The sequence below is a fragment of the Electrona antarctica genome (assembly GCF_951216825.1).
Source record: "Electrona antarctica genome assembly, chromosome: 1".
Lineage (NCBI taxonomy): Eukaryota > Metazoa > Chordata > Actinopteri > Myctophiformes > Myctophidae > Electrona > Electrona antarctica.
In genome coordinates this window covers 13,590,765-13,616,200 of record NC_136806.1, presented here as the reverse complement: position 1 = coordinate 13,616,200, position 25,436 = coordinate 13,590,765, and the positions used below count along the sequence as shown (strand labels likewise).

Genomic DNA, 25,436 nt, shown 5'->3' with positions numbered 1-25,436 from the left:
TAACTATGCACATGAACTCAAGTACTGTGAGTCTGTAAGGCTTGCAGAGCCATGAGTCCCGTAGGGCAGGAGCCTTTGGGCTCCATTTTGCAAAACATTTTTGAATATTTAAAATGGCCAGTCCACAAGCTCACAACATGTCAATGTAGATTGGCTAGTTGAACTATTCAAAAATGTTTTTCAAAATAGTAAAAAAAGGCAAATAAGTTTAGGGATTAGGGGTTTAGCGCTGACGAAAATGGAGCCCAAGATCTCCTGTTTCTGTAGCCATGAGGCCCATAGGGCAGGAGCCTATGGGCTCCATTTTCGTCACCACTAAACCCCTTATCCCTAAACCTCTTTGCCTTTTTTTTACTATTTTGCAAAACATTTTTGAATAGTTAAAATGGCCAGTCTACAAGCTCACAACGTGTCAATGTAGATTGGCTAGTTGAACTATTCAAAAATGTTTTTTTCAAAATCATAAAAAAGGCAAAGAAGTTTAGGGATAAGGGGTTTAGCGGTGACGAAAATGGAGCCCTATATCTCCTGTTTCTGTAGCCATGAGGCCCATAGGGCAGCTAGGTTTCTGTAGTGAGAGGCAACTTGATGTACAAGTACACCCCCTGGATATGACGTACAAATGCATACCATGGACATGACGCTAGTATGTCACAGGGACTTACCCCACAATCCAGCCCTTGATGCTGAGTGCCAAGCAGGGATGAATTGGGTCCCAGTTGTATAGTCTTTGGTATGACCCGGCTGGTAGTGCATTGTTCATTCCACATGGTAAAAAAATAATAATAGATAGTTAGATACATTTCACACCTCAACAATGGCTGCCGAGCGTCGACTGTCACACCAGCGTGTGTTAACATAGGAATGAGCCTAGATGCATATCAATGGTCCTGTAGTGCAGGTGTTAAGCGACTTGCGCATGACGTCTTTAAAATGGCATCCCACCAAAGATAAAATCAGCAATGCAACACTGCTGGACCGGGGGATCGAACACTGACCTCCCAATCTCAGGGGTATTTCTTCATTGTGGTATTTCCACCATAGCATGTTCCTCTGAGGTCTCGGCCTCTAACCCTGGGACATCATTATCTGTGTTTTTCTCTCCCAGGTATGATGAGTCACCCTCCCATCCCCATCAACGTGTTGGCGGAACACACAGAGCTGTTGAAAGCCAACGACAACCTGAGGCTGTCACAGGAGTACGAGGTATGAGAAACACATCCAATGTTACATATAAGTCCCCCAAAACCGCTACTCGCAACTACCAATATTTACAAACAACTTTACTGAAAAAAACAAGCCCGAGGTCGCTTCTAATAAGCAGACATGACCAACACTGCTGCAGGCGACCTGTAGCTTGTAGACAGGGCTCTCTGTGGTCAGTTTATTGGCCACTGCCCACACCTGCCCACATGAAGATTCTCGTCAGGTAGTTCGACAGAAGACTGCTTGTGGTCTATTGGGACACCTACGGTAGGATGTCAGGATCATCTGTGCCGGTCAGCCGGTCATGGAAGGCACGGGATGGAATCCTCTTTCTCTTCAGAGTGTGATGAAACTCGCACTTCCATCAGGGCTGGACTGGGACAAAATTTCGGCCCGGTCATTTTCACGTGAATTTGTCCCAGACCGGCCCACCACAACCAGCACGCAGATAGCAGAAACTCTACCGCCCGCTCTGTCGAGCCCTAATACCACCACTTTTACAGAACAACATAAATTATACAAACCAACAGACAACTACACAACCCTTTGTAGAGGGTTTATTTGTCACTCACTGATACAGGTACAGTGAAATTATCATGATGGCACTGGTAGAATGGCAGCACGCCCGGACCTTTCCTGGTGGCCTGCCGCCTATTGGCCTGCCTGCCTGTTTTTTATTTTTTATTTTTTTATCATGGCGGCCCCCTACGGTCGCGGCCCACCGGGAATATGCCCGGTATGTCCTGTGGCCAGTCCAGCCCTGACCTCCATGGTTTGTGGATGGTCTTCCATCGGTCTCTTCCCAGATGGTTGTTAATCCCAGCTTTCACCTGCCGCTCCACAACCTCTGGCACGCCACGGACTGCACTGATAGAATATAGCACATTTCTCTATTCATTGATCATTGCATCCTGTCAGGGACCATAGCATTACCTTAATTTCTCTCACCGCATTGGCTTATATTTTCTCATTTATAGTCACAAGTGCTTAAATTCAGTTGTTTTCATTTAACCTAACCTGAATGATGAAAGTGCTTATGTAATGTTAAATTATTAAATCATTGACGCATGATTGGTAATAAATGCCACTTTAGTTTCTGGGCAATGCATTTCAAAAGGCAATAGCTCTCAACAACACACACACACAACCTCCCCCCCCAGGCAAAGACTTCATTATGTAATGAATTCTGGACTATATTTTCAGAGAAACAGCAATCAACGCATACTCACTGTCTAGCTGTTAAAAAGGTGACAGCTACATAAATGCAAACAGCACGAGTAGCTGCTGTACAGTTATATATACACTTAGTTTGAAAGGATAACACAAATCTGTAATGTTACTTTCAGAACGCAACCAAACATGAAATGTTTTAATTAATTGACTTAGTTATAGCCTACTGGATCTCTTCTCCACTAGTCCCACCCTAATATTTTAGTTGTATTGTAAGCTGTATTTGTTGGTAACATTACTGGTATATTTAGTCTTAGTAAATCATAGCTTAGTTTTTGTGAAGTGAAGTGAGGGGCGCTCTTAGCATCACACATCATCACACTGTACATCATCATACATCTGATTCCGTGCTCAGCCAATCAAATCATCACAAATGTCATTCCGGCCAATCACTTTTGGCGTCTTCACTTTTCTGCCCTCACTTTTATCTTCAATGTGTACTTTGCTCAGCCAATCAAATCATCGCCATGGGGTGATCAGCCAATCTCAAGCCAATGTTTGTGTTTACACAAACCCGAAAAGCTGGCATATAGGAGCGCCCCTCAAAAAAGGTAGTCGACCAACATTTATCGTCATAGTTTTAGTCGGCGAAATGAACACTGCCCATGCACAAAAGCTTTCCACCCGACAACCAGCAGTTATATTATGTTTTGATGGATGTCACTCAGTGTTTTTCCATTATTCCATAACGTGGACCAGACAACACGCCAGCACTAAATCTCCTGGGTTGTTTTTAACAACCTACAGGCCTGACCACTAAATCCACCAGGCTGTTACCACCAGTAAACGCCCTCTCTCTGTCTGTCTCTGTCTCTGTCTGTCTGTCTGTCTGTCTGTCTGTCTGTCTGTCTGTCTGTCTGTCTGTCTGTCTGTCTGTCTGTCTGTCTGTCTGTCTGTCTGTCTGTCTGTCTCTGTCTCTGTCTCTGTCTCTGTGTGTGTGTGTGTGTGTCTCTCTCTCTGTCTGTCTGTCTGTCTGTCTGTCTGTCTGTCTGTCTGTCTGTCTGTCTGTCTGTCTGTCTGTCTGTCTGTCTGTCTGTCTGTCTGTCTGTCTGTCTGTCTCTGTCTCTGTCTCTGTCTCTGTGTGTGTGTGTGTCTCTCTCTCTCTCTCTCTCTCTCTCTCTCTCTCTCTCTCTCTCTCTCTCTCTCTCTCTCTCTCTCTCTCTCTCTCTCTCTCTCTCTCTCTCTCCTCTCTCTCTCCCCCGTGCAGTCCATCGACCCGGGGCAGCAGTTCACCTGGGAGCACTCCAACCTGGAGGTCAACAAGCCCAAGAACCGCTACGCTAACGTCATCGCGTACGACCACACCCGAGTCATCCTGGCTCCCATAGAAGGTAGGTGCAAATAATACATAGGAGAACAGCTACGCTAATGTCATAGCATAGATAGGAACCGCTGTGCAGCTATTGTCATAGCATAGATAGGAACCGCTGTGCAGCTAATGTCATAGCATAGATAGGAACTGCTGTGCTGCTATTGTCATAGCATAGATATGAACTGCTGACGGCAGACCCCTGACCAGTGTTGGTGCATGCCGAGTTTGGTGCGGATCGGTGCAGCGGTCCGCATGTTAATGTTTGACTGTTGGGGTTGACCCGCTAGGCAAATTTAATATAGGACAGCAAAAACAGCAGATCTACAAGCAATGTGTCTTGTTGTGATGCTTTGGGTGAAATACGGGTGAAATACACCTGACGGATGTTCCCGGACGATACATCCGCCGATAGCTTTCTCTGCCTTACGTTGTGACCAGGCTTTTCTTTTCGCAGATAAGTATAAGCCTGGGACAGAGGCTAACAAAATGTTGCGTTGTGTGCTTCGTAATTAATCTGAAAGGTTATTGAAAGAAAGATCAATGAGGAGGTAATGGATGCAGGAAAAGGGTCCCATTAGATGTGGCATACGCAGGTGAGGGACTGGTGAACGGGGGAGGGGGGCTGCTGTGTGATGGATATGAAATATGAAAAATGATAAACCTGGTGGTGCCAGAGTGCTCTGTGTGGAGCTGTGTGAGACTGACAAACAGTGCAGTTCCACTACATCTAAGCAGCACAGCCACAGAGAATCATTGGATTCGCTGCCTGTGAAGAATTGAAGAGTCAATTATTTATTTTTCGGTTTGTTTTATTTGTTTGTTTTCATTTTGAAGTCAGGCAGCATTCACACAGTATGACAGAAGCTATAATCCACTGCTTTCCGACCTTGTTGAGACAAAGGGCTGTTTCCATGTGGAATGTCTACGGACATTTTCACAACATAAAATACCTGTGTGACTGTGAATATATTATATATATTATATTCTAACGTGACTAGCGACGGGACCGCGATGGGCCGTCTAACACATAATCTTTTCTTAGAATTGGACGGAATGATTTTAGATCAAGAGTTATTAACGTTTTAAGATTTTCGATCTTGTCGGCTAAAATGGGGGGGGGGGGGGACATTTTCGACGACGTCCCACCGGAAAATAACATTGAGTGTTGCGCAACAGGCGCTCCCAGCCTGTGGAGCGATGCGATCGGTTTTGATATCAATAAATGTCCGTCTTTTTGATCAATCTCCGTCCTGAGCGCTGGGCGTTACTAATTGATAGGACGGAGAACTCTGTCCTTGCCGCTCAGGGTGTTAACAGTAGCTTGACAGGAAAGGGGGAGAGAGATGGGGGGGAAGACATGCAGCAAAGGTCGTCGGGATCAGGACTCGAACCCACGACACGCCGCCAGGCTGCACCACCACGTGCCCATGACCGCTCGGCTGGCCCAGGCCATTCCAGATATAAGTTTAATGAATAATATAATACTACTGCTTCAATGCGACACTGCCGGCGGTATCTACGTGGAAATACATGTTTGGTTGTGGTGGTGATGTCATAATGATTCGGCCTATAGGGTTCAAGTGTTTTAATGAGAGTGTGACGGTGTGTGCGTGCAGGTATATCCTGCTCAGTGACTCTGCATCAATGCTAACTACATTGTGTGTGTGTGTGTGTGTGTGTGTGTGCGTGTGCGTGTGTGTGTGCGTGCGTGCGTGTGTGCGCGTGCGTGCGTGTCTGTGTGTGCATGTGTGTGTGCGTGCGCAGGTATCCTGGGCAGCGACTACATCAACGCGAACTACATAGACGGCTACAGGAAGCAGAACGCGTACATCGCCACGCAGGGACCGCTGGCCGACACCTTCGGAGACTTCTGGAGGATGGTGTGGGAGCAGAGGACCGCCTCCGTGGTCATGATGACACGCCTGGAGGAGAAGAGCCGGGTACGTTGGATATACTGCTAGGGTTAGCCTCCTGGAGGAGAAGAGCAGGGTACGTTGGATAATACTGCTAGGGTTAGCCTCCTGGAGGAGAAGAGCAGGGTACGTTGGATATACTGCTAGGGTTAGCCTCCTGGAGGAGAAGAGCAGGGTACGTTGGATAATACTGCTAGGGTTAGCCTCCTGGAGGAGAAGAGCAGGGTAAGTTGGATAATACTGCTAGGGTTAGCCTCCTGGAGGAGAAGAGCAGGGTACGTTGGATAATACTGCTAGGGTTAGCCTCCTGGAGGAGAAGAGCAGGGTACGTTGGATAATACTGCTAGGGTTAGCCTCCTGGAGGAGAAGAGCAGGGTAAGTTGGATAATACTGCTAGGGTTAGCCTCCTGGAGGGGAAGAGCAGGGTACGTTGGATATACTGCTATAGGGTTAGCCTCCTGGAGGAGAAGAGCAGGGTACGTTGGATATACTGCTAGGGTTAGCCTCCTGGAGGAGAAGAGCAGGGTACGTTGGATAATACTGCTAGGGTTAGCCTCCTGGAGGAGAAGAGCAGGGTACGTTGGATAATACTGCTAGGGTTAGCCTCCTGGAGGAGAAGAGCAGGGTACGTTGGATAATACTGCTAGGCAGTGTTTTGGGTTTAGTCGTAGTCTCTTGAATAGTTTTAATTTAGTTTTAGTCACATTTTAGTCACCTGGAATGTTTTAGTGTTAGTCTAGTTTAAGTCGAAAATGTATTCTGGCAGGCCTTGATGCCGTCGTAATGAAAATAGCTCATCTACAAGCCCACAGTTAGTCTTAGTTTTAGTTGACGAAATCAACACTGCTGCTAGGGTTATAGCCTCCTGGAGGGGATATACTGCTAGGGTTAGCCTCCTGGAGGGGAAGAGCAGGGTACGTTGGATATACTGCTAGGGTTATAGCCTCCTGGAGGGGAAGAGCAGGGTACGTTGGATATACTGCTAGGGTTATATAGCCTCCTGGAGGGGAAGAGCAGGGTACGTTGGATATACTGCTAGGGTTAGCCTCCTGGAGGGGAAGAGCAGGGTACGTTGGATATACTGCTAGGGTTAGCCTCCTGGAGGGGAAGAGCAGGGTACGTTGGATATACTGCTAGGGTTAGCCTCCTGGAGGGGAAGAGCAGGGTACGTTGGATATACTGCTAGGGTTAGCCTCCTGGAGGGGAAGAGCAGGGTACGTTGGATATACTGCTAGGTTTAGCCTCCTGGAGGGGAAGAGCAGGGTACGTTGGATATACTGCTAGGGTTAGCCTCCTGGAGGGGAAGAGCAGGGTACGTTGGATATACGACACAACAGAGGAGTAGCCCTAGGGCATCTTGGTTAAAACACCTTGACTGCTCAGAACGGAGATCTCCGTCTTTTTAATTAATTACGTCCACTGCCCAGGACGGAGATTGGCCCAAAGACGGAGAATTAATTGTTTGGTATCAGCGAGCGATACACTACAGTCTAGGAGCGCCTGTTGTGCAACCTTTGACGTCATTGCCGGTTGGTGCGTCATCAAGTGTTCCCCCTCCATTGTAATGGACGGGAGGCAAAAATCTTCTGACGCTAATTACTCTGAATCTAAATCTCAATGATTCCAATTCTAATCAAAGATTTATTCACCTAGTTTTATTTTATTTTATTTCATTTTTATTTTATTTTTTTTTCTATCCCACAATTTTGCAACCCTTTTTATTTTCATCCAGCCTCAATTATCTAATGTAATTCTGGGCGCTACGCTTTCTCTGCCAGCCTGGGGAGAGCAACAGACTGACCTCATGCTTCCTCTATGCATGAGGAGTCCAAGCCGCTTCTTTTCACCTGAAAGGGGGGAGTTTAAAGATGAAACGGAAGTGGGGACGAGGCTTCACATCCGCTTTATCGGATGTGAAGCTGATAGTGTCTGGAGCAGGGGTGCCCAAAAGGTAGATCGCGATCTACCAGTAGATCACAAAGGCTGTGCAGGTATATCACGTGACATGCCCCTAAAGCATATTTAATTTAAATATATAAAAAGCAGTTTTTGGCATCTGCCACTTGTATTAAAGGTGACTTGATTGATTGACATCAAAAAGTGCCTGTCAGCTCAAATCCACAATGCAATATTTTGTTTTCAAGAGTGTTGCTGTGCACAAACGTACGTCAGTAGCATTATGAAATACAAAAACCTCCTACCTATTTCTCACCCTTCCCATTCCAAGTGCATTTGTCTTATATGTAATGTCAGCACCACTATTCTAAAGCCTACATATTTAAACTATTTAGTATTTTCAGCAAAGTTGGGTAGATCTTGTTGAGCTGGTCATTTTGAAAGTAGAGCAAGTCAAAAAAGTGTGGCCACCCCTGACTCCTGGAGCAACGGAAGCTCTCATCATGATAGAGCTTCCGTTGCTCCAGACTGTATGACGGAAACTCGGAAAGGATTCAGGAAACAGTCACACGCCACGCAAGACTAGTGCTGAGGTTTAATAACAGAGAGGTGGTGTGATGTCATATCCTGCAGATAAAGTGTGACCAGTACTGGCCCAGCCGAGGCACAGAGACCTACGGAATGACCCAGGTCACCCTGCTGGACACCATGGAGCTGGCTACCTTCTGTGTCCGCACCTTCTCCCTGCATAAGGTACTGTCTGTCTGTCTGTACTGTACTGTACTGTACTGTACTGTACTGTACTGTACTGTACTGTACTGTACTGTACTGTACTGTACTGTACTGTGTGCAAATTTGAACATGACCCATAATCGTTATTGTCGGACAGAAACTTCTTGGGTTAGGGGCACTTACATTTTTCCTTAATTTGGGGATTTAGCATTGTGTAAGAGGCGTTCCCCCGTTAACACTCCGATTGCCCGGGGTTATTTAAGCCATTAAATCATAGCGCCCAAGCGATTTATAGCAACGGAGCACTTTTACCGACGGACCGGAAGTTATACCGGGTGTGGCTGGAGCAGCTAAATGTAGCCAAAACACTCTAGAGGCGATCGACAACAACGGGAGGCATGATTAAATCTAATGCGACTAGCGACTAGACAGCGGGGGGGCAACACAGGATCTTTTATTAGAATTGGACAGGATGATTTAGATCGCAAGTTGTAAGATTTCCGTTGTCGACGGCTAAACAGGGGGGGAACATTTTCGATGACGTCCCACTGTTGTGCAACATCGAGAATTGCGCAACATGTGCTCCTAGGCTGTGGAGCGAAGCGATTGGTTTTCATATCAATAAACTTTGTCTTTTGGATAAAACTTCGTCCTGGGCGCTGGGTGTTACTAATAGAAAGGACTGTGAACTTCGTCCTGGGCGATTGGGGTGTTAACATGGCTATCTTATGCCACCGCCTAAATCCTTAAAACACCTCCGCTAGCCATTACATTATGGATAGGTGTGGTCTGGGTGTTACGCAACTTAACCAATCAGTGTGCCAGGTGACATTGCCTTTAAGAGATCCATTATCCATAATCCATTATGCTCTGGAGTGAGCCTTATGGAAGAGCAACGCATAATGCCTTGGAATACATTTATATTAGATACAGAGGGTTGTTTTGTGTGTCCAGTATCACAGCCTCTGCGCTTGTGCCGTATAAACATGTGACAATGCGTCACATCGCGACGCATTGTGATCTTGTAGATCTGCTATTTTCAAATGACCACAATGTATCATAGGGCTGAAGTGGATAATGTATGTTTTGTAATAATAATAATCAGAATCTACAAAGTAACTAAAGTTTTCAAATAAATGTAGTGAAGTAAAAGTACAACATTTGCCTCTGAGATGTAGTGCAGGAGAAGAAAGTAAAAATATCTCAATGCAGATTAATGTCCTCATAGTTACTGCTGACTGTGGGAAACTTTAACGGGAACAGACAACTGCTATCATAATATTACTGTTATTCCACCAAGCTTCTTTCTGGACCACCGTTATATTATCTACTATGGAGGCTAAGTGTCTTCACCCTGCAGTGAAATGAGAGACTTCAGCGTCCCCACTTCTCACCCCCCCCCCCCCCCCCACTTCACACAAGCCAGACACAAACAATTATTGAGTTAAAAAGGGCCAGCGTATCACCATGGGACCGTGGAGCGAGCGAGGATGAGAGACGGTCAGAGAGAGAGAGAGACGGAGACAAAGAGAGAGGGAGTAGGTAGGAGAACACATTACACTGACACTGAAAGAGAGAGTCAGAGAGAGAAAGAGAGAGAGAGAGAGACAGAGAACACATTACACTGACCGTAGAGTGAGGATGAGAGAGAGAGAGAAAGACAGAGAGAGAGAGAGAAAGACACAGAGAGAGAGAGAGAGAGAGAGAGAGAGAGAGAGAGAGAGAGAGAGAGAGAGAGAGAGAGAGAGAGAGAGAGAGAGAGAGAGAGAGAGAGAGAGAGAGAGAGAGAGAGAGAGAGAGAGAGAGAGAGAAAGACACAGAGAGAGAGAGAGAGAGAGAGAGAGAGAGAGAAAGACACAGAGAGCGAGAAAGACACAGATAGAGAGAAAGACACAGAGAGAGAGAAAGACACAGAGAGACAGAGACAGAAAGCGACAGCCAGAGAGAGAGACAGAGACAGAGAGAGAGAAAGACACAGAGAGAGAGAAAGAGAGAGAGAGAGAGGATTAGATTAGAATACATTAGACTACAGCTAATGGAGTGAACAGGGCCAGTGTCCTCTACTTGATCACAGTGAGGCAGACAGAGTAGTTCCTCCCAGCTGGCTGACACCAGTGTTACGCTATAGCAGGTCTCTGGCCTACTTCACTGCTTCACTACAGCACAACTAGGCCAAACCGCAACCTCCCCTTAGCTTATCTACATCAGTGCTTCTCAAAGCCAAGGGGACCAAGGACCTCCAAATTGATTTGGCCGCACTGCCCTACAATGCCAAAGTGTAGTAAACTTTATTCTTTGGGCAATTTGGCCATAGCAAATTTGGCCATAACCAATTGCCCAAATGTGACCAAATGTGATGTGAAAAACCTCATCACATTTGTGAAGACGACTATGGCCGTTTTTAGCCCAAGGAGTGTTTTTCGTGCAAAACTAATGCTTGGAATGGGTTCAAAATCATGAATAACCCCTAGTTTGTCACATGCTACTTAAAGCATAATTCAAATTGGAGATTTTTGCCTCATATATATGTTTTCAATGGTACCCCATTTTAAAATGTGCATGTCTTATTATTGAGTTTTTAAGTTTCAGTGCGAATCTCTCTCTCTCTCTCTCTCTCTCTCTCTCTCTCTCTGTGTCTCTCTCTGTGTCTCTCTCTCTCTCTGTGTCTCTCTCTGTGTCTCTCTCTCAGAGTGGCGGCAGTGAGCGCAGAGAGGTGAGACAGTTCCAGTTCACAGCGTGGCCAGACCACGGCGTCCCAGAGTACCCCACGCCCTTCCTCAACTTCCTGAGGAGAGTGAAAGCCTGCAACCCCCCCGACGCTGGGCCTATCATAGCACACTGCAGGTACCTGTCTGTCTGTCTGTCTGTCTGTCTGTCTGTCTGTCTGTCTGTCTGTCTGTCTGTCTGTCTGTCTGTCTGTCTGTCTATAATGAGCATAAATAAATGTTATTTTCTCAAGTCTCGGTGTACGGAGTTTTCCTTTATTTCTTTGCCAGTTTTGCTCACTGTACCATAAATATTATAGTAATGATAATTAATTATCAGTGCAATACCAAAGGGTCCAATATCAGGACATATACAACCGCTCCATAACCAAAAAAGCAATTCCTGTCGCCATCATGAAAGGGGGCGGGGCCTGTCGTCGTCATGTACGGGGGTGGGGCCTGGCGTCGTCATGGAAGGGGGCGGGGTCTGTCGTCGTCATGTAAGGGGGTGGGGCCTGTCGTCGTCATGGAAGGGGGTGGGGCCTGTCGTCGTCATGTAAGGGGGTGGGGCCTGTCGTCGTCATGGAAGGGGGTGGGGCCTGTCGTCGTCATGTAAGGGGGTGGGGCCTGTCGTCATCATGTAAGGGGGTGGGGCCTGTCGTCGTCATGGAAGGGGGTGGGGCCTGTCGTCGTCATGTAAGGGGGTGGGGCCTGTCGTCGTCATGGAAGGGGGCGGGGTCTGTCGTCGTCATGAAGGGGGCGGGGCTGCAGCGCTCTATGCCCACCCTCTTCACCCTTCATTGGAGCGGTTACTATCAGGCAGGAGGTTCAGAGAGCGGTTACTATCAGGCAGGAGGTTCAGAGAGCGGTTACTATCAGGCAGGAGGTTCAGAGAGCGGTTACTATCAGGCAGGAGGTTCAGAGAGCGGTTACTATCAGGCAGGAGGTTCAGAGAGCGGTTACTATCAGGCAGGAGGTTCAGAGAGCGGTTACTATCAGGCAGGAGTTTCAGAGAGCGGTTACTATCAGGCAGGAGGTTCAGAGTACCGCTTACAAACATGAAGCATTACAAGGCATTGTGCTTCATCTGCAGTGGATATCTTAAATAAGAACACTTTAGAATACCCCTGCCACCCAATCCCAAAGCTCATAATGGCTGTTGCTGTTATATGGGAATGTATTTCATATTGCATTTTTATTGCATTTGTGTATTGGATACCGGATGCCAGTGTGCCAAAGGCAAATTTCAATTTTATGTTCAATTGAATGCACTATAAAGTTTTATTTGTCTTTATTTTATCTTTAAAAGAACCCATCCTCACCGCCTCTGTCTGTCTGTCTGTCTGTCTGTCTGTCTGTCTGTCTGTCTGTCTGTCTGTCTGTCTGTCTGTCTGTCTGTCTGTCTGTCTGTCTGTTTCTATATCTCTCTCCATCTCTCTCTATCTCTCTCTATCTCTCTCTATCTCTCTCTCTATCTCTCTGTCTCTCTCTCTCTCTCTCTCTCTCTCTCTCTCTCTCCCCCGTGCAGTGCGGGCGTGGGACGCACCGGCTGCTTCATGGTGATCGAGGCCATGCTGGAGCGCATCAGACACGAGCGCACGGTGGACATCTACGGCCACGTGACGCTGATGCGCTCGCAGCGCAACTACATGGTGCAGACGGAGGACCAGTACAGCTTCATCCACGAGAGCCTCCTGGAGGCCGTGGCCTGTGGCAACACGGAGGTGGCCGCGCGCTCCCTGCACTCCTACATGAGCAAACTGGCCCAGGTGGAGCCCGGGGAGCACGTCACCGGGATGGAGCTGGAGTTCAAGGTAGAGAGACACTATACTTATATTAATATATACACAGAGAGAGAGAGAGAGAGAGAGAGAGAGAGTACACTCACTGCACTCCTACATGACTGGCCCAGGTATAGCCCGGAGAGCACGTCACCGGGATGGAGCTGGAGTAGTTCAAGGTAGAGAGACATTATGTCTCTCTATCTTGAGATATTTTCTTTCATTTCAGCGAAGCCGAACTTCTAGCTCAAGGCTTTCACAGTCTTTGTAATGCAAAGTAGGCTGGATAGAATGAATGCTTGTAGCTACCACGTAAAGCAGAAATATTAAAAAATAAAAACGAAATGATCCTGAACTCCAATCTGTAGCTCGCTCTGTGGCACTGTTCCCATGGAAGAACACCAGCCACTCGTTGATCGGCTATTTTTGAAAAAACAAAACACAAAAAGGAGATCAAGGCGCTAAGAACCTTGTGCATACCAGAGACTAGCCAACACCAAGGCACACATGTCCCAGTTCGTCATATATCTGTTGTCTCTCTCTCTCTCTCTCGCCTCTCTCTCTCTCTCTCTCTCTAACAGCGTCTAGCCAACACCAAGGCCCACACGTCCCAGTTTGTCATATATCTGTTCTCTCTGTCTGTCTCTCTCTCTCTCTCTCTCTCTCTCTCTCTCTCTCTCTCTCTCTCTCTGTGTAGTTAACATAATGTCTCTCTCTCTCTCTCTACCAGCGTCTAGCCAACACCAAGGCCCACACATCCCGGTTCGTCACGGCCAACCTGCCGTGCAACAAGTTCAAGAACCGCCTGGTGAACATCATGCCCTATGAGAGCACCAGAGTCTGCCTGCAGCCAATCAGAGGGCTGGAGGGCTCCGACTATGTCAACGCCAGTTACATCGACGGATACAGGTGCGCCGCTGTCCAACCACAGGAAGTAGAGTTCTCAAACTCTGCCGACCAGGCCCGGCTCCATGAAAATAATAATATATATTGAATTTTGTCATAATTATAAAAATAATAGTTCTGTTCTGTCTGTTTGTGTATTTATCTATTGTGAAGATGGTGCTGGTTTACTCTGTCTAGAATTCTCAAATTCTGCCCAAACCCGACCAGGCCCGACCCGACGTTTTAGGGCCGGGTCGGGCCTACAATCTATGCTAATTAGTCGGGCCGGGCCGGGCCTCAGGCCTGATCAGTTAGGGCCCAGTTAGGGCTGCACCTTCATTTTCAGGCCCGTTGAGCACTCTAAAAGAAATATCAAAATGTCTGAAACTGTGGTTTTCATCCCTTTTAATATCAAGGACTGTCCATTGTGTCTTTGGCATTTGAGCCACGGACCGCCATTTGATGACATTCAGCCTCTCAGACCAAAAACTGAATATTCTGTTGATCAAAACATATATTCTCCAATTGTATAGACTAATTGCAATTCAGGTGTTGAACAATAATTTATTTCTTGAGAGTTAAAGATTTATAAGGGTACTATCTAGTTACCAACTCTCCTATCATTTAGCTGGGGGACCACCTGCTCCAAGGGCCACTGCATGGTGTTCCCTGGACCACTGCTGAAAACCACTGATCTAAAATACTGAATCAAGCAACTTAACCCATTCTGGACGGGAACCCCTTTTGGTGTTTTAACTAATGTTATACTTTAGCTATTGAAAAATAGCAGAGCTACAAGCTCGTGGCGCGCTACGACCTTGTAGGTCTGCTATTTTTGAAAAATCGTAAAAATGCCGCACAAATCTTTGAATATATATTCTTTCAGAGCAAACATTTTTTTTATTTCGACGTCAGGCCTAAATGGGGAACTATCCGGGGTGCTTACAAAAGCCAGACTAGATGCTAAAATGACCCTAAACATGTTTAAAAGTGAAACATCCCATAATCAAATCTCATTATCGCGGGCATGGCCGTCCAAACAGTTAATGTGCAGCACTTGAGTAACGGTATAAGCACATACTCAGAGTTGCGTTTCCACCGGTGGCATCATCATCGTGGCCGCTGATGATGCGAGCTGACTCCTGTGTTCCGGCGACGAGCTCCTTTTGACGTCTGAGTGGGTCGGAAAGGTTTTCCCAGCGCAGCAGCGCTTTGGCACGGTGCGACCTGTCACATCCTGGTCATCCCTCTACCGGGACGGCTGTCAGTCTGTCATCGGCCCCCTCCCCGGGGAGGGGGCGCGGCCGGGACCTCCCCGCTGACTGATGACTCAGCCGATCAAATGGAGCGCTTGTTTATTAAGGGTTGTTACCCCGCGCCGAACCAACGTGACCAGTTATGACTTTGTTCAAACTGAGATGCCAACTCCTTTGAGTCTGACTGTGTCTGTCTGTGTGTGTGTGTGTGTGTGTGTGTGCGTGCGTGTGTGTGTGTGTGTGTGTGTGCACGCGTGTGTGTGCGCAGGCAGCAGAGGGGCTACATCTCAACCCAGGGTCCTCTGGCGGAGACGACAGAAGACTTCTGGAGGATGCTGTGGGAACACAACTCCACCATCGTGGTCATGCTCACCAAGCTCAGAGAGATGGGACGGGTACGTACGCTATAGCTGGACCTGACCTGAGCTCCATTCTTAAAAAATGTCTTCTAAATCATGACAGTTTTCTGAAATGTTTCTATATGTCAGTTGTGCTCAAACCTTTTCATGTCAAGGACCCCCAAAAATTCTATTTGGCCTCCGGCCCCCATCTGAAAATATGTTGTTCCAGAGACCCCCCAGAAGTGAAAATGTTCGCTCTGGAAGAATATATATTCCAAATTTGCGCCACATTTTCAGGATAAAAAAAAGCAGATCTACAAGCATCTGCTATTTTTCAATAGCTAAAGTATAACATAATCCTTGAAACACCAAAAGGGGTTCCCGCCCTGAATGTGTTAAATTGTACCTTTTTCCCATTAGTACAGATGACGAGCAAGCTTGTCTTAAGGCGTTTCATATGGCTATAGCATTGCCTCGCTGTTTCAGTTTTTTTTTAAACCGCTTTGAGTCTGGGGGCCTGGAACAACGTATTTTGAGATGGGGCTCGATGGCCAAAAATTGTCAAGTCTCAATGGGCCTCGTGTGTCCTCCTTTATGTGGACACGAATACATTGTTAAAGCGTGCATGTGTGTGTGTGTGTGTGTGTGTGTGTGTGCGTCCTGCAGGAGAAGTGTCATCAGTACTGGCCAGCGGAACGCTCAGCCAGGTATCAGTACTTTGTGGTGGATCCCATGGCAGAGTACAACATGCCTCAGTACATCCTGAGAGAGTTCAAAGTCACTGACGCCAGGGTGAGTGCACACTGTGTGTGTGTGTGAGTGTGAGTGTGAGTGTGAGTGTGTGTGTGTGTGTGCGCGTGTGCGCGCGCGTGCACGACCCATGTGCGTGTGTGCATTCGCGCTTCTCACCACAGTGAAGTTGGTTTCAGGTTGGACATTGTTGCTGTCGGGCAGAAAAAAAACCCAATTTTTTTTCTTTTTTTCATAAATCAAAGCCCCTACTTGATCATACTAACAGCGTCACATGAAAGCATCAAAAGTATCAGATCTACAAGCTCAATGCGCGGCATGAAGCGACGCGTTTCGTGGCTTGTAGATCTGCTACTTTTGCGGTTTTTCAATTTGAATCCTGAGAAACTGAGGTTTCCGCCCGACAGAGGCGATGTTCCAGTTGTCTGTCGTGGTGTTCAGTGGAGCGTGGAACGATGGAAATCAGGAGAACATCGCTCTTGATTTATACAAACCGGTGTGATTCATCATCTGGTACACCTGCGATCCTCTCTACGCCCGCTCCATTATCATGAACGGCACGACGACCGGGCTGGACTTGGTCACAAGAATACGTGCGTGCGTGCGTGCGTGCGTGCGTGCGTGCGTGCGTGCGTGCGTGCGTGCGTGCGTGCGTGCGTGCGACGAAGAGCTTTGTAAATTCGGCCCCATTGCGGCGAGGACTAATCTATCCTGGTCCAGTGGTCCACACAGGAGAAATTACCCATAAACTCAGGGGTTAAAATTAGTGATGGGAGATTAATCGGCAAACACATCGGCTGATTCTTTAATTAATGGGTCCGATTGTCTTTAAAGATAAACAAGCCCAAAGTAACAGCTTGAACAGGTCTACAAGCTCGAGAGAGAGAGAGAGAGAGAGAGAGAGAGAGAGAGAGAGAGAGAGAGAGAGAGAGAGAGAGAGAGAGAGAGAGAGAGAGAGAGAGAGAGAGAGAGAGAGAGAGAGAGAGAGAGAGAGAGAGAGAGAGAGAGAGAGAGAGAGAGAGAGAGAGAGAGAGAGAGAGAGAGAGAGAGAGACTTGCACCTGTCTGGTTGTATCGACTCCATCAGTCTCCTGGTACATAGCAGTCATTGACACATCTCAACAAGCCATCCATCAGCCCTCTTTGAGAGGCCTTGTGTCCAGCATGTTCCTATCGACCCGCTCCCTGTGTGTGTGTGCGTGTGTGTTGCATCACAAAGCAGGTTAGTTGCCCTGACGAGTCACCCATAGATTGCTACGTTCAACCATGCGCGAACCTGATTTGTTTGTGTGTGCGTGCCCGGTGACATGCATAATGTGCGATTGCGTGTGCACGTGTTTTACCAACATGCGCATAAACGCTATTAATATGTGCGTGTGTGTGCGTGCGTGCGTGCACGTGAGGGTGGCAGATAGATAACCGGGGTTAGGCCTGTCTTGCTCTGTCACTCTATTGAGAGATGTTCTATTGATCTCCATTTAAAACGAGACCACACACAAGCGCGCACAACACACACACACACACACACACACACATTGGATTAATATCCTTGTGAGGACATCATAATTTAATATTAGGATGGCATTGAAAATTGTCAAAAATAGTGCACACACACACACACACACACACACACTCACACTCACACTCACACACACACACACAGTGCTCTATTGAGTGTGTGACAGTGGCAGGCTGACACATGTTACACACACACACACACACACACACACACACACACACACCGATCAGCCCCAGCCACTGATCCCAGGACAGATAACAGATATAATCATTAGCGGTGGTGAAAGAGGCACCCGGTGTACTCGTGAAAAAGGCCTCTATTTTAAAAATGTTTTTACTTGAGTATAAGTATTCACAAAGGGATCTTTGATATGGTACATAAAGAAATAGGTCTCTCACACTGATGATGAAGGTCTTTGCCCGAAACGTCGACTGAATCAAGTTTTTTTTGCAAGTTTGCGAATTAACAGCCTACTTGATCATACAAAAACTTGTGTATGGGTCTGTATTCAAGAATGTAAGTAACCAATCAATCACCCAATAAAAAAATAATTATATATAAAAAAATATCATACAAAAACTCACAGAAAGGCTTGTAGATCTGCTTGACGCTTTTGTATTTGAATCCTGGAAAGAAATGGTTTTGGACGTATGTGGTCTTTTTTTAAAGATATTATTTTGGCTTTTTGCCTTTATTGATAGATTTATAGTAGGTAGACAGGAAACAGGGAGAGAGATGGGACACACACACACACACACAGCAAAGTTCGTCGGGATCGGAACTCGAACCCGCAACACACTGTCATGCTGGACTACCAGCCACGGTGCCTGGACCGATAAGCTGGCCCAGGCCCATGCAGAGATGGTATCTACCATTGATATCAAAGATCCCCTTCTGAACATTTAGACCTGCCCTTTAGTCATTCACCGTTGAGGAGGTGTGCATCGGCCTTCTCTTCAAACTTGAGTATAAGTACAACAAGTATTGGCTCTTTAATAAACATTCTCAGGTGAGCATCATTACTTTATTGCTAAAGAGAGAGAGAGACATGGAGTCTTCTGTTACTGAACAAACACTATAATATTGAGCGATCTTAACGATATATATCACTTGCCCTACGTACCCTTAAGTACAGTAGTTGAGTAAATGTACTTGGTTACTTTCCACCCGCTGCTGCTACTAGGTCAGATAACGACAATCATTAGGTGGGAAACAGAGTATCGGTTCTGGAAGTCATTCATTCCAACTCACTCAATACGGCAGGCAGACAAGCAGGGCAGACAAGCAGGAGACAGGCAGGCGACAGGCAGGCAGACAGACAGGCAGTGGAGCATGGTCAATAAAAGGTTAAACGTCCTCTCTCTCTGTCCTTCCGTCCCCCATGCAGGACGGCCAATCACGGACAGTGCGTCAGTTCCAGTTCACCGATTGGCCGGAGCAGGGCGTGCCCAAGTCCGGCGAGGGCTTCATCGACTTCATCGGACAGGTGCACAAAACCAAGGAGCAGTTCGGCCAGGACGGTCCCATCAGCGTCCACTGCAGGTACAGTACAAGGCCACCAGACATGGGTATCTAGGAATTAAATTCTTATGGGCTTTGGCATGAGAAAACATACGTTTACATTGCCAAAGCAAGTGTGAAAATATAATAAAAGCGGTTGGAAATGAGGAAGGTAAATACAGTCGGAGGGGCATTTACAGCATTGTGTAAAGTTTACACGGGCAGATGCAAAGATACAGTCTTCCCATTCATTGTCAATGGAAGCCAGCGGCATGAAGATACAAAGATGCACGTGATGTTTGTAGCTGCTGCAAAGGCAAAGTGATCTTTGCATCTTTTGCATCTGCCCGTGTGAACGCAGCAATAACACTCCACAGACACTCAACTGATGCATAACACTTGTGTTTCAACAGAATCAGGCCTTGAGCAAATAACGGTCTCAGATTCAAAGGACTAGGGATGGGGAACGAGAACTGAATCACCAAATAGATTCTGAGGTCATTGAGAAACGCAAATCAATAATGTTCTGTCTTATCAATTCACTTATCGATTCTAGCGGGATGCGACCGAGAGAGAGAGAGAGAGAGACGAGGGTCATGGGGTCACTGAAATGAAATCACTGCCGCAAACATTATGTCGTTCTAATAAAGCTTTTAGTTTCTGTTGATTTACCTGCCAAATACGGGTAAATGTATAGCATGCATGCAGATATGGCTTCAAACGTTGCGCATCTGTTGACATGCTTTGATTGTCTGTAACCCATTTTGGGCGGGAACCCCTTTTGGTGTTAGCATTATGTTATGCTTTAGCTATTGAAAAATAGCAGATCTACAAGCTCATTGTGCGCCACCGAGTGGTCTGCTATTTTTGAAAAATCGAAGAAGGACTGACATAGAAACATAGCTTTTTCAGAAAACTGTCAGGATATAGAAGACATTTTTAGCATCTGATCTCAGGTCAAAATGACAGGGACTATAGCACCCAGATCACACCGATTCGCCAACAACTACCAGTAAGAGAAAAGGATTGATCAGTGGGCTCGATGAGGAATCCAATCGACAAGCGTGTAAGATCGAAAAGGACTTTATGATCCCCCATCCGTACTAAAGACAGGAAATGGTCTTTCTACATTTCCAATAACACAAGCTGACGACAAAATCATAACATAGTTTTGGACATCGGTGTGTGAACAGCTTCAGCGTCGCTCCCACGTTGAGAAAACGTTGTTGTTCTGTTGATCCCGCAGCGCGGGCGTGGGGCGGACCGGCGTCTTCATCACCCTGAGCATCGTTCTGGAGAGGATGCGCTACGAGGGCGCCGTGGACATCTTCCAGACCGTCAAGATGCTGCGCACACAGAGACCAGCCATGGTGCAGACTGAGGTAATGAATACACTGTAGATACTGTAGGTCTATACAGATGGCATCTGTTGTGCTAATAAAATGTGTTAATGAAAAGTATTTAAAACATTTCATTGATTAACGTCAACAAGGAGTTTTTATTAGCACATCCATTCCATAGGGCTGCTGGGCCTCGTCAATCGAAACTCTACACGGCTTTGTGCAAGGACGCGTGATTGGCCAGTGCACCTGTGCAAGGACGGGCTGTGATTCGCCAGAACATGATTTACTATTCTCTGCCTATCGGGTCGCAGGTCGGACGGCGCCGAGTCGGCTGAAGCGAACTTCGGCACGGCAACCTGCTCGCTTTATTGTCCGGGGCTAGGCTAGGCTAAACCTCCGCTTGCTCGAGCCATTGAGTTATAATTATACTTCCGGCAGTATTCCGGGTGCATCAAAACGCCACTGAGTAACTTCCACTGAAATGAATAGCGGGGGGGGGGGGGGGCTAACGCTCCGGTTCGGTCTCTATCCTTTCATTACTCTATGGTTGGCCACAGAAGAACAGTTGTTGTAGACGAGAGGCACTTCCGTGTTGGCCACAGAAGTGGGCGTGGTTATAAGCTCAAGCCATGCAGGATGTAGAATGTCACGGCTGGATCACACATGGGCAAATTACATCATCAACTTGCGACAGGAGTTTTCCCTATATTTAGTGAAAGATGAACCATTTCTAAGATAAATAAAATATTTAATTTGTAATTATGTAGAGGGAAAGTATTATGTATTGAGGCATATACTGTACGTCTTATTAGCCAGGGATCCCTTTAAGGGCCCATTCATACTCCTATTTTACCGCTGTAGTGCCCAAATGATTTCGGCTCGTCAGAAATTTTCAGTAGCACCGAAAAGCCGACTTTAGGACGGTACCCCCCCCCCCCCCCCCCCCCCCCACACACACACACATTGTATAGGCTCTAGAGCCGAACCGACTTTTATTCGGCTCTAAAATAGGAGTATGAATCGCGCCTAACTCTGTTCCATTTGTACGCTCTCTGTGTTACAGAGCCCAAAATGTCCATTTGGTGCCTGTCAATAATTTAAGACCTTCCCCCCTGGAACCCCCTGAAGGACCCCTGTGGGTTCCTGGACCCAGAGGCAGTTCTGTACATGGAAGAGTTTTTAATAATTAACCATCTAATAATTAGATCCATTAGCCGTCCAATAATAGCCCAGGAAATAACCCGGCTGTATTCATTATGCATCAGCATCATCAGTTCTTGTCAGACGAGGATATTCTTAACTTCCACGGACGCTTTCTGCTCTGACTGGCCCTCAGGGCGAGGCAGGGGGACGTGAAGAGGCTCACAGCTAGAAGACCACTTTAAATGTATTTGTTTTTTTTGGTTTTTCGATTGGAATAGGCAGTAATTGATTTGATTAGATTGATTAGATTAGGTAAATTAGATTATTGTACACATCAGATTCAGCAATTATAGCAAGGTTTGCTCCATGGGCTCTCTGCGCACACATTCACGCATGCACACACACACATATGTGCGCACGCACGCACGCACACACGCACGCACGCACGCACGCACGCACGCACGCACACACACACACACACACACACACAAGCAAGTACTCACGTACAAATGTGACCGAGCAACATTCACTTGTAGTTGAGTAATATTTGACCGACCAGGAGTATCTTTACTCTTACTCGAGTACTGTGCTTGAGTACTTATTCCCACAGTACACTTTGTTTTAACCGTCAGTAACTATAGTGAGAGAGAGCATAACGTCTAATGTGATTACATCGCTTGGTTGAATTAACGCTCAAGTCTGATTGGCCAATCTGTCAATGCTATTGATTTTGTTGGTAAGTAAGGCGTGCAATAAATTGTATAATGTACTTTATTGGAAAATAAACTCCTCGTTTGAAGGTTCTATGACTATTGCATTCAAACCTGGACTTGTTATTGTAACCAGTCTGCATGTATGTTAGCCTACATTGAAAGTAAGTCTTAAAAAAATAAATTAAAAAAGACCGCAAACCCACTTAAAAAACTAATCAAAACTAAATAAATAAATTGATAAACAAAAAAACAAAAGGTAAAAAATGAAATAAGCACTAATGAAACAAGAATGACTTTCGACTTTCTTTTATGAACAGCTATAATCAGTTTGTGTGCCTTCACGTTGCAGCGTTCAGAGTATGCAGCCAATAGGGCTTCACGTTGCGTCGTTCAGAGTACGCAGCCAATAGGGCTTCACGTTGCGGTGTTCAGAGTACGCAGGCAATAGGGCTTCACGTTGCGGCGTTCAGAGTGTGCAGCCAATAGGGCTTCACGTTGCGGCGTTCAGAGTACGCAGCCAATAGGGCTTCACGTTGTGCGGTGTTCAGAGTATGGGTTTTATGCCGTTCAGACTATGGGTTTTATCTGGGTACGCCTCCCATTGGCTTAGGAGGCAGCCAATCATGACTAGGTCGCTATAAGGTCACTAGTAGAGGTAGATCAACATGTTGTCCAGCCGCTGTGCAAGCAGCTGGGGCGGCGGCAGCTCAGGGGTAGAGCGGCCGGAGGTTCCCAGTTCGAACCCGGGCAAGTGTCCTTGAGCAAGACTCTGAACCCCTAATTGCTCCCGATATTGGTTTCCTCCGCCATCAGTGTGTGAATGTAATGCACAATCTCTGTAAAGCGCTTTGGATAATGGCGCTATATAAATGCACCATTTACCATTTTTTATTTACCAGCTTGCAAAACGCAGATCTATAATAACCGTTCCTCTCTCTCTCTCTCTCTCTCTCTCTCTCTCTCTCTCTCTCTCTCTCTCTCTCTCTCTCTCTCTCTCTCTCTCTGTCTCTTCCAGGATGAGTACCAGTTCTGCTACAAGGCTGCTCTGGAGTACCTGGGCAGCTTCGACCACTATGCAACATAGAAGCCACGTACGGCCAGTGGCCCGTCCTTCTCTCTGCCCTGCCTGGGGGTCCCACGGGCCAGGCAGCCAACCAGGAGAAAGAGGGGAAGGGGTTCCACAGGCCAGGCAGCCAACCAACCAACCAACCAACCAGGAGAAAGATGGGGAGGGGTTCCACCAGAGCCGTAGGAGAAGAGAGTGGCGACACGCTTTGATCTCTGGTGCATGCTATGGGCTATAGTTCCAAACATTGGAACTATCCCATTGAGATAGAATGAGCACTTCTGCATTCCATTGTTACAATGGGAGTCAACGCTAGTGTCGCCACTCTCATACTACATCACGCTGGTTTCCACGGGCCAGGCAGCCAACCAGGAGAAAGAGGGGGAGGGGTTCCACAGGCCAGGCAGCCAACCAGGAGAAAGAGGGGGAGGGGTTCCACAGGCCAGGCAGCCAACCAGGAGAAAGAGGGGGAGGGGTTCCACAGGCCAGGCAGCCAACCAGGAGAAAGAAGGAAAGAAAAGAAAACCTGCAGAAAAACACACAAGCGACGGGCGAACGACCAAACGAGCGAACAGACTTAAGCCTTTCCGGGGAGTGAGTTTCCAACGAGGGATGAATTCAAAATGAGAACAAAATGAAAAAACTAAATTACAAAACAACAAAAAAAAGCAGCCACAAAACGAAACCGTGACAAACTCTTATGTTCAAAAGCACCAACACTACCCGTCCCCTCCCTCCCTTTAAACCTCTGACCGGACATTGTACCCCTATACCCCCCCTCCAACCTCTGACAGGACATGATGTCCCCCTGCAGGGGTCAACGGGGTCATGGGGGGGGCGGGGGACAAACTAAACCATGTATAATTCATATACTTACCTCAGTGTTCCAATGTGAAGGACATTATAATGCCTGACGTGTGTGTTGTGGTCAAGCTATCCTACCGATTATGAAACCCGTGATGAAAACTGCTCTCTCTCTCTCTCTCTCTCTCTCTCTCTCTGAAATTATTACCATATTATATGTGTATTGAAAAAGATATCTATAAAAAAAAAATTACAAACACACAAACAAACAAAAAAAATGTAAGACACAAAGAAAGCCTGGATATTTGCTGCACCCTCAATGGGCTTTTTACCCTCGACTTTGTATCTTATAGATTTGGTGTTCTTACTTTAGTGGGGGGTGTGAGGGAGGGGCGGACGTGTACTGTACTTTAGCGGGGTGGGGTGGGGTGGGGGGGAGAGGGGTTGCAAAAAACGCAAACGGCGAACATTTTCCGTGTGTCCGTCCGCGAGTCAGTCGTCCGTTTGTTCGTAAACCGGATTTGACTACAGCTGTCTCCACGCAACGGTAGTCAGTCAGCCAATCATATTACGAGCAGCACAGCTGTTTGGAATCAGTGGATGAACTAAAGAGGGGGGACAGTTTGAAAAGCATGTTGATTTGATGCTTTACTTACTCACTCCTAGTCCTGTATCCTGCAGTGCCAAGAGAGAGAGAGAAACAAGAAATATTACATAGTCATATTTGTCAGGTGAAACAAACGCTGTCTCCGTTGTGGGTGTGGGGAGTTGGGAGGGTGTAACTGGGCTCGGAAAGGCTTATTATTATTATTTTTTGGCATAATCGTCAATCGTTTCCACGTCGAAAAATGCCCATACGTCACTTTGTGACGTGTCGTGAGCTTGCAGATCAACTATTTCCGCTATTTTGTGGAAAGGGAAAATTATTACAAATTATTAAAGGTGTCAGTGATTGCTTTGTATATTTAAAATAGTTGTCATATCTGCTTTGTGCAATTTGTGAATACGAAGCCTGAAAGGCAAAACAGAAATACAAATTGTAAAGTTCCACTAAAAACACAATTCATTTGTTAGTCGCAAATATTTGTGTGACAATTAATGGTCAACTTACAGTGAATGTGTAATGGAGGCAGCCCTAGCCTCGGGTCAGAGCTTAAAGCCCTCTTACTTCATGGTCAGTCCAGTGTGATGTCCACTGTGATGTCCACTCCACTGAGCTTTGCTTGCTTTTTGCGTAACGTTGCTGCACTACTAGTCGCTTTTCAGCCCTCTCGATCCTGTGGTTAAATACTTTAGTTCCAGTGTTGTTTCTCGTCCCAGTGGGACACGCTGTGAGCTTGTA

The 25,436-nt window shown here is 46.7% G+C and overlaps 1 protein-coding gene across 12 annotated transcripts in view; it reads left to right on the top strand.

Annotated features, from left to right (window-relative positions):
• LOC306931939 (receptor-type tyrosine-protein phosphatase S-like) overlaps positions 1-24,448 on the top strand; it is a 257,462-nt gene extending 233,014 nt beyond the window's left edge. For all 12 annotated transcript variants that reach the window (XM_079513626.1, XM_079513634.1, XM_079513633.1 and 9 more), the window contains 12 exons: positions 1,109-1,206; positions 3,644-3,767; positions 5,513-5,688; positions 8,191-8,310; positions 10,979-11,133; positions 12,523-12,808; positions 13,506-13,684; positions 15,185-15,311; positions 15,924-16,049; positions 18,913-19,067; positions 20,272-20,407; positions 23,240-24,448. In XM_079513626.1, coding sequence (XP_079369752.1) covers positions 1,109-1,206; positions 3,644-3,767; positions 5,513-5,688; positions 8,191-8,310; positions 10,979-11,133; positions 12,523-12,808; positions 13,506-13,684; positions 15,185-15,311; positions 15,924-16,049; positions 18,913-19,067; positions 20,272-20,407; positions 23,240-23,308 — 1,751 coding nt within the window. In that variant the 3' untranslated portion in view covers positions 23,309-24,448. The remainder of the gene's footprint in view (positions 1-1,108; positions 1,207-3,643; positions 3,768-5,512; positions 5,689-8,190; positions 8,311-10,978; positions 11,134-12,522; positions 12,809-13,505; positions 13,685-15,184; positions 15,312-15,923; positions 16,050-18,912; positions 19,068-20,271; positions 20,408-23,239) is intronic.
• The last annotated feature ends 988 nt before the right edge of the window (positions 24,449-25,436 follow it).